The following is a 15,940-nucleotide window of genomic DNA, read 5'->3' as shown; positions in this document are numbered from 1 at the left end:
CGCATGAGTTGACTGAGAGACAGATGGAAAATCGAAGAGCCACTTCCGAAATTTTGCTTTTGCGGCATGAAAGAAAGAGTTTCCTGCATCGAATTGTTACTGGCAATGAGAAGTGGATATATTTCGAGAATCCCAAACGCAAAAAATCGTGCCTTTCATCTGGCGAAGCATCAACATCGACGGGACGGCCAAATTGTTTCGGAAAGAAGACAATGCTCTGCGTTTGGTAGGACCAGAAAGGAATCGTGTACTATGAGTTGCTGAAACCGGGCGAAACTGTCAATGGGCATCGTTACCGACAACAACTGATTAATTTGAACCATACATTGCTCGAAAAACGGCCAGAATGGGACACGAGACACGAACGAGTGATATTGCAGCACGACAACGCTCCGTGCCATCACACTTCCATCGTCCAGGACACCATCGAAACGCTGAAATGGGATCTGCTACTGCACCCGCCATATTCATCAGACCTGGCCCCTTCCGATTATCATTTGTTCCGGTCGATGGCGCATGGCTTGGCTGGGCTACACTTGGCCAATTTCGAAGAAGTGCAAAATTGGTTGGCTGAATGGTTTCGGTCCAAAGACGCGTCGTTTTATCGTCACGGTATTCATGTATTGCCAGAGAGATGGCAAAAATGTGTAGCTAGCGAGGGACGATACTTTGAATAAACCGTTTTTTGTATTTCTCTTGAAATTTTCCATTTTTCATTTATAAAAAAAAACCGGAAACTTGGTTGCGCACATAGTATGTGTGTGCATATGTATACAACTGAACATAAAATACGCGTATATGTGTACTGTTTACCATATTTCAATGTATACTGTGTACCAAAATTAAATTCCGTTTATAAAAGTTTTTTGTTAATAACTTTTTAACAAACAACATGCGATGGTTAAAACCTTCTGAACGTTACTTAGGAAGGTGACCTCTATCATATATATACTGTGCGTATTTATATGTGCACATTAACTTATGCAGTGTCGCAAAATTACATGGCATTAATGAAACATTTTTTGTTAATAACTTTTTAAGAAAAAACGGCTAAAACCTTCTGAAAGTTACTCAGGATCATCACTTTTACAACATATATCAAGGTTAAGATCATTCGAGGGGAGTACACTAATGTAAAGGTTTATCCTTTTGGCCCATTCTGTATATATATTGAATAGTATTACTTATTAAATTCAATTCCAAGGGAATTTCTTTTGTACTCTTTTTAATAATCGTGTGTGTGTGTGTGTGTGTGTGTGTGTGTGTGTGTGTGAAGAGATAACACACTTTAATATAATTTATTAAATGCTTTTTTTATTATATCGCTCTAAATCTATAATATTCTCACATATTACATTACAAATATAATCATAATAACTACAATTATATGTTTTACGTTTTCCATTTTATAATGTTTATGTTTTATAACATTTTTTATTTATGAGAATATAGTAAATAATACGAGATATCGCACTACATATTCTATTACAACAAACAAAGCATAGTTCATTATTTTGTAGTACTTATTTTGTCTAAATATAACTGTTCAGAAGTATAAGAAATCGATTTGATATATAAGACATAACAAATCTCATTATATTCTGTACATAATTATGTATTTGCGCACTTATGATAATTATTTTCACACCGACAATGTGTGTTAAAGTCCCAAGTAGTTTTAAGCGACGTGACCATATCTTCATATTGATTAGTTTTCTAGTCCATTTCTTAAACTTGATCATCTTATAGGAATTCGTCCGGTTCTCGTGGTGCATCGAGATCTCGATAATGTATGACTGGTCGAAAGTCACTACTACCGCCACTGGAATGTTAAATATTTATTAGAACAATTAGGAGCATCGATATTATTGTTAAAATTAATTTGTTATATTAAATTACATTCTGTTATGTTAAATTACATTCTTATATATGTAAAATATAAATATAAATTATACATGTATATTTCAATAAAATTATCTTCTATTGTTTATATAGAAAAGAAGGAACAAATTCACATATTTCATCAACCACATGAACAAAGCTTATTAAAACACATTTCATTAATAATAATGTGTTTATTGTTAACTTTATATACTTTATTATTACTATAAATTGTATTATTTATGCAATTTGGCCATTGAAAATTAATATAACGTAATATTGTGTAATATGATGACCAACCGGGCATAGGGTTGAAACGGAAATGGGATAAAATAAAATAAGATATCATTAGTAACAAATAGGTTTATTTGTTATTCATATTATAAATTTACAGCATCGATGGATCTTTAGACTTGTTTGCATTGACATTGTTTTAAGATTTCACTATGATATTCTGAAATTAGTTCAATGAAATGAAGATCAATATAGATATCTTTTTGTTTACTTCTGTAGAGAACTATAAATGTATTTAAATCTTGAAACACATATTACAGTAGGTAAAGAAGTATTTTTATGCCACATTTTTTTAGCAGATTTCGAAAATTCACAATTTTTATTTAATTTATATAAAAAATATTATTGTAGTATTTATTGAAAAAATATAAATTGTTTTAATTTTTAATAAAATTTTATAATAGATACATTGGACAATAACACATTATAACAATAATTTTTCTATTTAGTACAAGATTATCTTTCAAAAAGATACTTGGTATATATAAATACCTTTTCTCCTACTGTAAATAAATTTAACTCGTTTATAATTAAGATAAAAAATTGTGCTGATTTTGTAACACCATTTTGGACGGTATTAATCTTACTTTACTTCTTTTATCAACAATGTGTTACATAATCCAGATATGAATCTGTTGGCACAATCTGTAATAATATTATCGTTTTATCATTACTGAGTCCGACGCAAATTACTTGCGTACGTTTCAACAAAACTTAGAACATATCCATGTCTGGCTGGTCCAAATCATTATAACTAATAATAGGTCTTGAAGCATCCGGAGCTGCCCTGTAAAACATTGTATCGCTATATATATATATTCAGTCTATTAACTCCAATGGGCCATGAATGTACTTGCAGCATAAGCGTTTCTTAAAACTAAACTTAAAGGTGCTTTATACAGCGCTGCTTTTATTCACCTTGAGCAAGTTTCTTAATTCGACAGCGAATTCGTTAGTAAAACTTTCTTCTAACTTTCTTGTTTTTTATTCGTTAGTGTCTAAAATTTTGAAGTCACAGCATCTAGTGATCATTGTGACAAAGCTGAATATGTGCAACGCTCTCGTCAAGTAAGTAGCTAGGTGACTTTAGTAGCAGCATCAAGAAAAGCTCCGTGTCAAGACAACAGCAAATAAATCATCGAGTAACTAGCAAATAATTTTCTGAATAAGTGGACATGCTTTCTTCAAAAGCTCCTCAAGTTTCTCGCACATTAATCGCAATATTTTGCAATACACGATTCCACGATATTTTAATGTTAGTTCTTTTAAAAAATTGTTTGATGCTCCCTAAGCTAGTTTTCTACCTATCCATTTCTGTATACATCCTATATCCTTCCTTTTCTTTTCTGTTTTATCATAAAACCACAAATTTCAGCTTGAAGAGCTTGTGTACAAAGTAAAACAGCAGCTTGAAGTATGTTATTCCGTGATGCCATGACACTTGTATGAGACTATCCTTATTAAATTTTCTTCACAATACTGGTGATTTCCTACTGTTTATCAGCAACGTATGAATGATTTAAACATATGAATGCTAGTAATTTGGTCAGCCAGAAATTCGCTCTGGGAGAGCGAGAAGTTGATGATAAAAAAACCAGCGACAAGTGTTAAAAGCTGCTCCGTATAGAACACTCTTTAATTTCAATGTGCGTGTAACTTATCGATGCACATTTTATCAAGAAAAAAAGTGGCACATCAACTGTATAAACTTTCCTTAGATTCACCGACTATACGATTATCTAAACCAGGGCTCGGAACAGTTTGACAATTTCGGCTGATTCTCGGGAGCTACGTTTTCTATCTCCCCCTTGTCACGCGGCAGGCCAAGAAAATGACGGTCGCGACCAGTCACCAGGCTCCAAGCTTAGAAGTACGACCGTCACTTTCTTGGTTTGCCGCGCGGCAAGGGGGAAATAGAAGGCGTAGCTCCCGAAAATCGGCCGAAATTAGCAAACTGTTCCGAGCCCTGATTTAGACGTATTCTTTATCTTTAATAATATTCCGCGAAGAAACATAAAAGAAAATATAGCTTACCGTCCTCGATTAAAACCACCACGATTAGGACGAGGATTACCAAATCCACTGCCAAATCCACCACTGTAGCCAGAACCATAACCACCTCTGCTACCACCATATCCACCACCGTAACTTCCAAATCTGTTAATACATATTTGTGTTGCATATTATAATCATATTCTTGACAAAATTTCACGTATGTTACAACAAATATATTTTTTGTTCTAAGAGAAATAAAAATAATTTCCCACATGATAATGATTATGCGTGTATATTTGTAAACTAATTGATTACTGATAATTTCTGTACTTACGAACTACAACCATATGGTGGAAAATTGTCGCGTGGTCCTTCCCTCAGTGGAGTTTTGTTGCCAGGATGTTCGGGAAGTTGAGGTCTCTTTGGATCTCTCAAATAATTGTTAAAATATTCGGCTTCTGCTTTAACTTCAGCAACTTTCTCAGAATGTTTGTTGAAAATATGTTTGCGGATAAAATCAGGTCCCTTGAATTTCTTCCCGCTAAGAGGACACAACCATTTATCTTTTGATAATTCTTGAGTATTAGCTTGTACAAACTTTTCAACTTCACTGTTCATATATTAAGGAAATATGTTTTTAACGCACATTATTGTATAGAAAATAATTTCGAAATACGATTATACTATATATTATGCTATTATATGATTATACTATATATTATAATAATATAGCAATAAATCAAAATATATTCGAAAGTTTAAAAATAAAGCTTATATTATTTTATAATTTAAATCTTCAGTAAGTTAAAATATTCAATTTTAAAATAAATTGTTATGGATTATTTTGCATATTCAAAATACATAGAGAAAAAAGGATACACTTCGGCATTCTTTGCACCTAGTTTGTCAAACTCTTCGGTAGATAAAGTCGCAATGGGTTGTAAGAAAGCAGACATTTTACTTTCAAAGTTACGACAATATTCCGACAGTTCGGCGCTTGCAATCTTAGCAGTAGGTGGAGATCCTCTCACGTGCATTATGCCACATCTATTTGGCATCTCATCCTCGTTTGGATATTCGCAGTGATTGTAATAATCGACGGAATGGACAATTCGCAAATACAGTATCAATCTGTCTAACACCTACGAAAGATAAGACAAGAGTGTCTAAGTAGACGTGTACAATAGGTGGATTATTTCGCTTATGCCTATATTCTAACTCTCTTATATCGGAAGTATTTCTTTTACTTAAGAAAAATACTTTTGATGTAAGGGAGTTAAGGTACAGGTGCGTAAACGAAATAAATTATTCTTATTTCTTAGTCTAACTTACGTTAAGTTTACTCCGCACATTGTAAATAGCCGCTTACGCGCGAATATTATTTTATAAAAAATAATCTATTATATTAAGAAGTTCCTGAGTATTCGCCGCGGAGCTCTTGATTAATGACGTCAAAAACGAGAAAACGTATGTGCAAAATTTGCATGTTATTTCCAAATAAAAAAATACATGACAAAATATTTCTAATCGCTCTCTCTTAAGCATACTTGTAAATTATTCTGAAAACTATCTTTTTCTATTTTAACAGTTAAAATAGTCGTAAAATTAACGTGATAAATAATCTTCCCTTTAACCTATTTATCTTTATTCATGATTTTGCCACGTTTATTTTTATTAATCATCAAAGAAAAGAAAGATAGTTTTCGAAACGTTTTGCAAATATACTTAAGCAATCTCTGAAGTCTTTTTATACAAATATCTATTTTTATTTGAAAATGACATGCAAGTATTTTCAACGTGTCATTTATAGTTTCTGACGTCACAATATGACATAACATCATAATAGAACATAACTGTGGTAAGTATCCAGATTTGATATTCTTATCTGGAGAAATAAAACAATCGATTTTTTATTGCATATTTTGAAAATATATCTCAAGAACGTATTCTTAAAATGGCATGTCTAGGTTGGGAAAAATAACAAAGATATAATCAATTGAGTGACGAATTAATAATCGAGCAAGTCATGTTTCTAAACGATAATTTTGGAAATTATTCGACTTATTACAACTGAAATTTTTTAGTCTGTGTTTTTAATGAAGGATTTTATTCAATTTCACGAATTATGGCTGTAATAAGCATCAATATTAATCAATAAAGATATTTGCAGAATTTCAAAATGCAAAACGCAGATTCGAGTATAATCGTAAATAAAAATAAAAGAAGCTAAAAGATCTCGTAAAGTAGAACAATACGTTTTGCTCCATGTGAAAGAGAAAAATATTCTGTATAATGGACGAATAATAGATTAAAAATAAGAGCCGCAAAAGACTATTATCTTTATTGAAATTGTTTTGAAAACTTTAAACATGTTCTCGAAACGAAATTTCGCGAATTGATTAGCATGTCTTAGGACAGAGACACATTCGATTTTTCCTATTTTTACAAACATAAAAGTTGATGCCCTGTTATTGTCCCTATTACGATGAAGTTGATATCTTTAATATTTCGATTTTTTTAGACTACCAAACCTGCAAAAAACTGGTCAAAGATTTTTTTTCTTTTAAGTTATGCAATTTTGTAAAAAGAAATTTAATATTTGTTCTCAGTCGTGATATATAAGAACAATAGTCATAAATTTATAATTTTTTTTCGTTTTAGTTTTAAAAGTCTATACAACGTCCGGTATCGTGACAATCGCGCGCGCGCGCGTGCAAACAAAACTTTTCTATAGCGCTACTAAATTATTTATAATCTTATTACTATTGAAGATAATGATCTATATAAATTACTATATATAGTTAAAGTATAGATAAATATTTATGCAAAATTATAGAGTTGTATGTCTTATTTCTTTAAAAAAATCCTAAAAGCCACATTAAACATGAATATTTCCTTAAAATCATATACTAATACTATAATTCATGTTCTAAATTGTTTTAATTTACCTTTATTAAAACAGGATCTCTTTCAATTGAACTGTCTCCATCACCTAACTGACCTTCCTCTTGATCTCCTGACATGCCCAATAATTCTTCTTCTTCAGCTGAAGCTTCTTCTATTAAATAGTCAGTTATATTTTTCAACACTGGATTTTTAGACGACAATCCAAAAGCCTAAAACGACATATGCAATTTAATACAATTGTTTTTAGTAAATAGTAATATAAAAAATTTTGTTTACAGCTTGTTCGACGTCGTGATTACTCTCAGTAGTCTTATTTTCTTTCTCATCCTCTTGTTTCGTATTTTCGTCTTTTTTTTCTTCGTTCCATAAACCCACTCTGTTATCTAAATTATGAACGATTTTAGCACTGAGCTTAATATCATGTCTAACTATTTGTTTATGCGACGTTAAACCATTCACTGATCGAATGCGTCGCGACAAGTCTCTGTTGACTATAGCACCAAGTTCACAATCACGAAGCTGTATAAAAAAATGTAGAAATTATGAAATCTATCTGATGAATATATTTCTTTAAAAACAACAGGAATAAACTTACTCGAATATTATTTAAACTCCAACATATTTCTTTAATGTTCACCTGTCTCTCAAATGAAACCCAACCACGACGGAACCATCGTCTCTCTGGTTGTGGGTCTGCTATAGCCACGCGTAGAAATCCAGGAAATCTTTTACACATCTACAACGGTAAATATTGTAAATATTGATGAATTATAATTAATGTAAATGTTTAGTTTAAAATGAAATTGTTAAAAAAAAATTGTGAATGAATTATTCAATCAGGGAATTTAATTGTTGGAATATATTACTTTATAGATAAGAGATATTAATTTATAGAAAGAGAATAGTTAATAGAATAGATAATATCGCAACTAACAGCTTCAACCTCCGCCTTGGTAATAGTAGGTGCTAAATTACGAAGAAAAATGCTGCTAGTTTTATGCAAAGCTCTAGGCTCTTTCTCCTTATCTTCACTGGCCAAATCAATCACTGCTTCCGGTTCAATCGTCGACTTTTTAATATTTGCAGTTTCCAAATCTGGATTTTTTTCTTTATTTTCTTCTTTAGCATCTCCTTCGTCGGCTTCTTCGTTACTGGCCTCTGTTTTCTCATTAACAGCTTAAGACAATAGTAATTTATTTAAAATAAAGATATAATATACGCACAAAAAATAGTATTAATTTACTTTTACTTACGAGTCTCTGGTTTTGGTGTATCTGGTTTATTGCTATCACTGCCAGAAGAACTACTGCTGCTACTGCTACTGCAGCTACTATTGCTATCAGTACGTTTTCGTTTCCTTGTAGTTTCTGATTTTTCTGCTGTAATAAAATAGATTATAATTTATATGAGTGAATCTTTATGTGAAAAATGCTTAGATATACGTACGCGCTTTTTCGTCATTAGTAGTCTCTTCAATATCTTTATATTCGTCATTTTCTTTTATTTTGGCCGAATCAGATATTGCGTTTTCGTCTTTTTCCGAATTGGCGACTTTCATATCGATATTCTCGCAATTTTTAGATTTTTTCTCACTCTGCTGTGTGTCGTCCGTTTTATTTTCATCACTGAAATAAATAGTAAAATAATTAAAAACTTATTTCATTTTAATTAATTAATCGTATTAATAGAATGGATATTATTTTTTAATATCTTATTGTCTATTATTTTAGAGTACCTTTTTTCATGTTTCTTTTCTATAACAGATTTGGTTTTGTTTTCATCCTTCTCTTTCGAGATATCTTTAGTCATCATAAGCTTAGGTAATTTGATGTTTAAGACTTGTAAATCTTCTTCTGTACCTCCTTCCAGTTTAATAACTACTGCATCTAAGAGACGAAGTAACAAATCAGCTTGATCGGCGTCAACAGACACTTTATCTATTTCGCCTAATTTTAGCATCTCCAGAAAAACTTCCACTCGTTTCTAAAATAGATAAAAATGGATATCTATCAATATTAAACAAATCAGTATCAAAGATAAAAGAATGATAAAAATGAATGAGTTATAAATATTGGCATTGAATCTACCTTAAGAGCTGATACTTGTTCGTCTTTCCTCTTTACAGATTCCTCAGGATGATATTTTATTTTGAACCTGCCGATCAACAAAAAAAAAATACAATAAGTGAACGCTCACAAAATAATTAATAATTTTATCAGTAATAATATAAATCTAGAATTGAAATGCACATACGTATATATATAGCTCAGTGACACAGCTAATTCTGTAATTTAAAAAAGGCAACGCGGATAAAGTCAGCGCCTTTTTATCTAAATATGCGATATATACGTCATGTATATAGATATAAGTCAGTAGAATAGTATTGCAATAAATTACAAAATCAAAAACAAATGTTTTAAAATTTACCTCACATTATGCATAAGCATGCATATATACCCATAAACTGAAAAAACTCCTATTTTAAATTAATTATAATTTCATATACACCGGGATATATCTGTAGTACATCTTTGTATAATGTTAAAAAGAATTATCTTCATAGAGCATGTAGAAGAGAATAGTAAAATGGCAGAATTAATTATCAGTAAGAGATTTCGAATTGTTATATAGTTGTCGTCATTAATTTTAACTACATTAAATTAAAAAATACGGAATATTATACATGTTTCAATTAAATGCGAATTATTACTTATGATAACCCAATATATCTTGTAAAAATTACAAATATATCTTGAATATATTCAATGGTATCAACATTGTCAGTTACAGTATGAAGCCTCACCTGTAGTCATTTTTTTACTCGCATTTGGATTTCTTGTCGACACCGAGCTTTATCGTAAAGACAGTATAGTACTCAAATATGAAAATAAATAACGGGTTTAGAACGCGGCCTATACGCAAGCATATTTGGGCTTTGCGCGCCCAGCTTGCAATTTATTTAGCTACCTAACAGGCACCTCATATCTTCAGCGATGCGCGAAACGCGAAATGCATAAAATATCGCACGAAAAAATAAACGAGCGAGATGACCAGTGCCCAAGGTATAAGGTGATGGCGGCGATATGCTGTAGGAATAGACAGAACTGGTCATATTGTTTGGAATTAACTACAACGTCGTGTCTGCAATTTATCAAAAATTATCAACCATATTACACCTCTTCCAGGCATGTAGTTACATACGTACACGCATGGACAGAGTTCTGCATGACCGACATATCTTACAGTGGTTATCTTGAACTCTACTTAATTCGCCAATCTTTTTGTTAGCAAATCAATAAAAAAAAAGGTGAGAAATTAATTTTTGTACAGTTGTGAATGTTAAAAATAATACTGTTAATTTACTTAAAAGTAAAAATTTAGCCACTGTAAAAACTAAATTATGTTTGTTTTTCTTCCATTGGAAATGTTGTGATAAAATCGTCGAATCCTATATACGGAATAACCCCCAAAGAATATGAAAGAAGAACATAAAAATTAATATACCATTCTTCATCTTTATGGGCGACAAAGAATTCATTCATCTGCTGTCTTCTGAATTCCGATTTGTACTCATTGTATCGTTTAATTGCCTCTTCGTCGGTAATAGTGTCTTCTTGAGTCCCAAGAAATGCTTTGAACGACATTATTGGTGGCTGAGTCTCGATATTTGAATTACTGAAATTTCCAGCTACTTCTCGACTGAAACCAGAACTGATTATAAATACACTATATTTACTCCAAAATACTTAAAAAATATTTATTCCAAAATATTTAATTTAAAATAATCGTTGAATAGTACTATTAACCTTCCGAGTGCGAAGTACGAGAGATAAATAATCGCAGAGGACGAGATATTATGAGTTATCGTACGACAATAAATGAGAAAAAGATAAAATTTTGAATAAAAATCGAAAGCAATGAATAGGAATATATGAAATTTTATTCGTTTTAAAAATATATGAAAGAACATAAATATATAACTGTTGCTTATGTTGACAGTATAACCTAAAGAAATTTAAAGGATACATATATGCATCCACAATTCATGTCAATAATATTTGTTGGATGCATGTGTCTATAGCACTCAAGAGATTAATTCAGAATATATACCATATAGACCATACAGTTTGGCATATTGTATAATTATCAGATTTCTCTATTCATATATTTTATATTTTTTTATTAAATTTTAACTATATTAAGCAACAGTACATCTTATTCGTGTGTCTACATGAAATAACAGATCTCCAGATACAAATAATAATTGCATATCTTCCTCTTAGTAAAGTTTTGTACGATATAAATGTGGAACTACCTTAACTTAGCTAACAATCTTGGAGTCAAACGACTTCGTTTTGGTGGGATTCTTATAAATCCTGCTCTCTTCATCATTTTTATTACTTGCTATGATCCAGTAAAATTCAGAGAAACAGAAACATTCAGACATGATAAAACAAACAAACCTGCTAGTATTGCTGTGGTTGCCATAGTGATGGTTACCATGGTGAGGAGGTGGATAATGATCTGGACTCCAAGAACTTGTGGCACCACCGCTGCCGCCGCCGCCGCCGCCACCGCCGCCGCCGCCGCCGCCGCCGCCGCCGCCACCACTGCCACCACCGCCACCGTCACTTCGACCACCATAATAATCATGTCCATATCTTGGTCTGTCATCCCAGTCAAATCGCATTCTCTTCATGGGTGGTGCCATTTCTTGAGATCTTGCAGGACTATAACGATCCCGTCCTCCACTGCCTCCACCTCGATAATCCCGATAATCAGGACGTTGTCTAGGACGGCTTGACCACTCTCTATGAAATTCATTATCATTATAACTATAGTTACAATATCAAATAAAAAGGCATATCTTTAGGTTTACAACAATCCTTTCAAATAAATCATATATAATCATAAGCAAAGTAAGAATTTACTTATTACATATAAAACAATATACATAATTTGGTATAAGTTGTACCTATCAACCCAATCATCACGTCTACGATCATCTCTGCGTCCTTCTCGTGAATAAGATTCTGTTCTTTCACCTCTGAACTTGTCACGTCTTTTCCTATCATATTCATCATCAGAATCTGCCATTTTCTTAAATCACTAGATGTTTACTTCTGGAAACTACATAAAAATATAACTGATTAGAACTAATTGAGACTTAACATATTCAAATTAGTATCGTGTACTAGATCACAAAACAGATACTATGGTTAATATGTATATCAATATCTTTTCAAATTGTGATAAAATAATTGTTTAATAATTGCCAGTTTCTTTGATGTAAGTAGAAACAAAATTTCTATTATTATAAACAAAGTATCAAAAACAAATTCATTATAATAAAAATTTACTTGTAAGGACTACATAAAACTGTTGTGTTCAAATATAGGACCGTGTTCTGGACACAAAGAAAACGTTAAATATACCTTCTTGATTGTAAAACTGAAATAACATTCATATAAAATTCATATAAGAAAAATAAAATGGAATCTGATCGTTACATATAATGACAAATGTGTCCAGAATATAAGAGCGAGGGGTGAGGAGTGCTACGTTCCACGACACTTTACACATGACTTTGAAAATATCGGACGCATTTCATGCGGAAACATTCAATACTTGAAAACAATTTAAAAAATTTACTAACAAGCAACACAGTAGTCTCACGGAAATCTAAAGCAAAGCCAGGTGAAATTTATTATGAAAACTCGCGTATCACTTTCATTAATACTCTACACGTTCAAGGTCCACTGTACGCGAATGGCGACTATGTAACGTGTCGTAGCGTCAAAGATCTTTATCGATTCAACTTTGGCTGCGTTCCGAAATTCACTAGCCAGTACTGAAATTCTTGGTCTGTTCTTTTCAGCTGCATTACTAAACTGGTGCAATAATGGCTCCTGCACACAGGACGCGGTAATGCTTGCCGCGTGATGGAAGTCCGCGCGACAGCCAATCAATATGTTGTTTTTCCGCAGGAGCTAGAAGGTTATTACGGAAAACAGCATATTGATTGGCTGTTGCACGAACTTCCGTCGCGCGGTAAGCGCGCTTGTGTGTAGGAGCCAAAAGGCGTTTTTTTCGTTTCGTGACCACGATACCATTTGGTTGGTTGGTTGGTCCACTTAATGGCTCCTGTACATAGGACGAGGTAATGCTTGCCGCGCGGCGGAAGTCCGCGCGACAGTCAATCAAAAATGTTGTTTTTCTCTTTGACTATATAACCATGGACTGCTAGCCGCTAACTTGTGTCTGCAGCAAAAGGTCTATCTATATCTGCAGCGCCGCCAGAACCAAACAACAGCTATGACGTAAACTATCACATACTTGTGATTTCTATTTTACCATGGGTGTTTCCGATAATACCTCTCCGAGTTATTTCCCTAGAGCAGAAATAAGTTACAGACATCACCATCTACTACTATTATGTGATTCATGACAACTCAAAGTTAGGGCTATCGCACACAAATTGACATAACTGCATATGCATAGCATAAGACCGTATGTACCAATGAGCATCGAGTATTAAGTCGCCATATTGGTGTTCGATGCTTAATATTCGATGCTCATTGGTCCATACGATCTTATGCTATGCATATGCAGTTATGTCAATTTGTGTGCGATAGCCCTTAGGGCCTGAGCACAGACTTTTGCATAACGCATAATGCATAACACATAAGGAAATCAATCAATCAGAGTCATTCATTTTTATCCTGGAGAGGAAAATAAAGGTCTCTGATTAGTTGATTCCTTTATGCGTTATGCGTTATGCGTTATGCAAAAGCCTGTGCTCCCAGCCTTAAGCTGGTGGCACATAGAAAAACTTAAGCAGTAAAACGTAAGCAGTAAGCAAATTGACCAATCACAGTTATTGTTTCTTCTTACGGTCCAAGAATCAACGACTGTGATTGGTCAATTTGCTTACTGCTACGTCTTATTGCTTAAAGGGACGTCTACATTGGAAGTAAATAGCAAGAAGTAGGAAGCAAGAGTAAGAAATTGACCAACCACAGTCGAATGTGAGAAGAATAATCAACTATGATTGGTCAATTTCTTATTCTTACTTCCTACTTCTTACTGCTTACTTCCAATGTAGACGTCCCTTAAGTTTTTCTGTGTGTCACGACCCTTACTCAAAGCTGGTAGAACATAGAAAAACTTAAGCAGTAAGACGTAAGCAGTAAACAAATTGATCTATCACAGTCGTTGATTCTTCTTACGGTCCAAGAATCAACGACTGTAATTAGCTGATTCGCTTACTGTTTACGTCTTACTGCTTAAGTTTTTCTACGTGCCGTCAGCTTTAAGGGACGTCTACATTGGAAGTAAGCAGTAAGAAGTAGGAAATAAGAATAAGAAATTGACCAATCATAGTTGATTATTCTTCTCACATTCGACTGTGGTTGGTCAATTTCTTACTCTTGCTTCTTACTTCTTGCTATTTACTTCCAATGTAGACGTCCCTTTACGCTGTCTCACGACTGCAAGCAATGGGTTAAGCAGAACAATACAAATATCTCGTGACAAGTACACGAGATAATAATTTTTTAAAATTGTATTGTTGATTATAAAATCATCTGGTGTTGTTTTCTAATAAAATTTTATTTATTCTTAATTAAAGTTATATAACTAAATTAAAGTTATATTACATTAAAATATATATTATATTTTTCAAATATTATCCTAAAGTAAAAAGTCATTCTGTTTTAACCTATTTGCAAGTATTGTTTTTACATGACTCGTGCAGGTGCAAGTCCACAATAAATGCCATTAGGGTATATTGATGACAAAACAAGATAAATTTAAAATCTATTTTAATAATGTTAATATAGTTTATTCCCAGACAGCACAAAGACGTTTTAAAAAACGTGAAAACGTATTGAAAACGTATGTACTGCCCTTATAAAAATATCATACTAAGAATCATTGATAATTACTTATTTTCAGTATTAAAAATACTGGATAATAAGTAATTATCAATGATTCTTAGTATGATATTTCTATAAGAGTGCATATTGTATACTACATATTTAAAACGTCCATTTCAGATCCACAAACGTTTTTAGAACATTTTAAAAACATCCGTTGTTACTTTTATGGATGTTCAAAAGACATCCGAATTAAGGACCCACCGACTAAAACTGGACGTCCTTAGATCGAAAATAGAATGTTTGTAATTTTGAATATTGAATGTTCCTAACCACCAAAAGAATATTTAAAAGACATTTGAAAAAGCATTTTTAAAAACGTTAAAAATAATGAAATACCCAGACAGCACAAAATATTTATAAAATATTTACAAAATATTTATAAGATTTATTTGAATATTTTATAAATATTTACCAAAATATTTCATAAATATTTTTATGACCTTAGTTTCAATAGATCATAAATATTTATCATAAATATTTATCATAAATATTATAAAAATATAAATTTTTTTCTCTTTTCTTAAATTTTTAAAATATATACACGTTTTTAGTTTTCACTTTATACTGTTTTACACATTATTTAATTCAAGTTAAATTTTACTTTGAAAATTTACTTACCATTACTGAGATTCGAACCTGAGATCTCTGATTCTTCAGTCATTCACCTTATCTACTGCGCCACCCCTTATAGAAATATCATACTAAGAAATACTGAAAAATTATTAGTGATTAAATATTACCAGTAATTCAGTAATTTTTTGGCCAGTACTTAATTTCTGGTGAATACTGATAATAAAATCACTGTTAAATATTGATAGTAATCAAATACTGAGAATTATTATGCGAATTATTATGAAAAATGAGAAAATCATAATGTTTACAAAAATATACTTATATTCCTAATTTTCTCATGTCTCATAAAC

At 32.1% G+C, this 15,940-nt stretch overlaps 1 protein-coding gene across 6 annotated transcripts; it reads right to left on the bottom strand.

Moving 5' to 3' along the window:
* Window positions 1-1,321: 1,321 nt before the first annotated feature.
* On the bottom strand, window positions 1,322-12,901 carry LOC116849245 (serrate RNA effector molecule homolog). Of its 6 annotated transcripts, none has more exons than XM_032826319.1 (16): window positions 12,734-12,901; window positions 12,053-12,207; window positions 11,541-11,888; window positions 10,582-10,788; window positions 9,165-9,231; window positions 8,813-9,060; window positions 8,524-8,702; window positions 8,331-8,453; window positions 8,012-8,253; window positions 7,673-7,813; window positions 7,354-7,596; window positions 7,119-7,286; window positions 5,050-5,312; window positions 4,505-4,780; window positions 4,210-4,332; window positions 1,322-1,822 (listed from the first exon to the last, which is right to left on the bottom strand). In XM_032826319.1, the coding sequence occupies exons 2-16, from the start codon at window positions 12,172-12,174 to the stop codon at window positions 1,744-1,746; spliced, it is 2,829 nt and encodes a 942-aa protein (XP_032682210.1). In that variant the 5' UTR covers window positions 12,175-12,207; window positions 12,734-12,901; the 3' UTR covers window positions 1,322-1,743. The 6 variants fall into 6 exon arrangements, with proteins under 6 accessions (XP_032682210.1, XP_032682121.1, XP_032682448.1 ...); XM_032826230.1 differs by having other exon boundaries at window positions 1,323-1,822; window positions 8,331-8,456; XM_032826557.1 differs by having other exon boundaries at window positions 1,323-1,822; window positions 10,582-10,776.
* Between the last annotated feature and the right edge of the window lie 3,039 nt (window positions 12,902-15,940).

This window comes from Odontomachus brunneus, unplaced genomic scaffold, assembly GCF_010583005.1.
Source record: "Odontomachus brunneus isolate Ranch 3 - 2012 unplaced genomic scaffold, Obru_v1 Obru_scaffold_001, whole genome shotgun sequence".
Taxonomy (NCBI): domain Eukaryota; kingdom Metazoa; phylum Arthropoda; class Insecta; order Hymenoptera; family Formicidae; genus Odontomachus; species Odontomachus brunneus.
The sequence above is the reverse complement of the archived record's forward strand: the minus strand, read 5'-3'. Positions and strand labels throughout refer to the sequence as shown.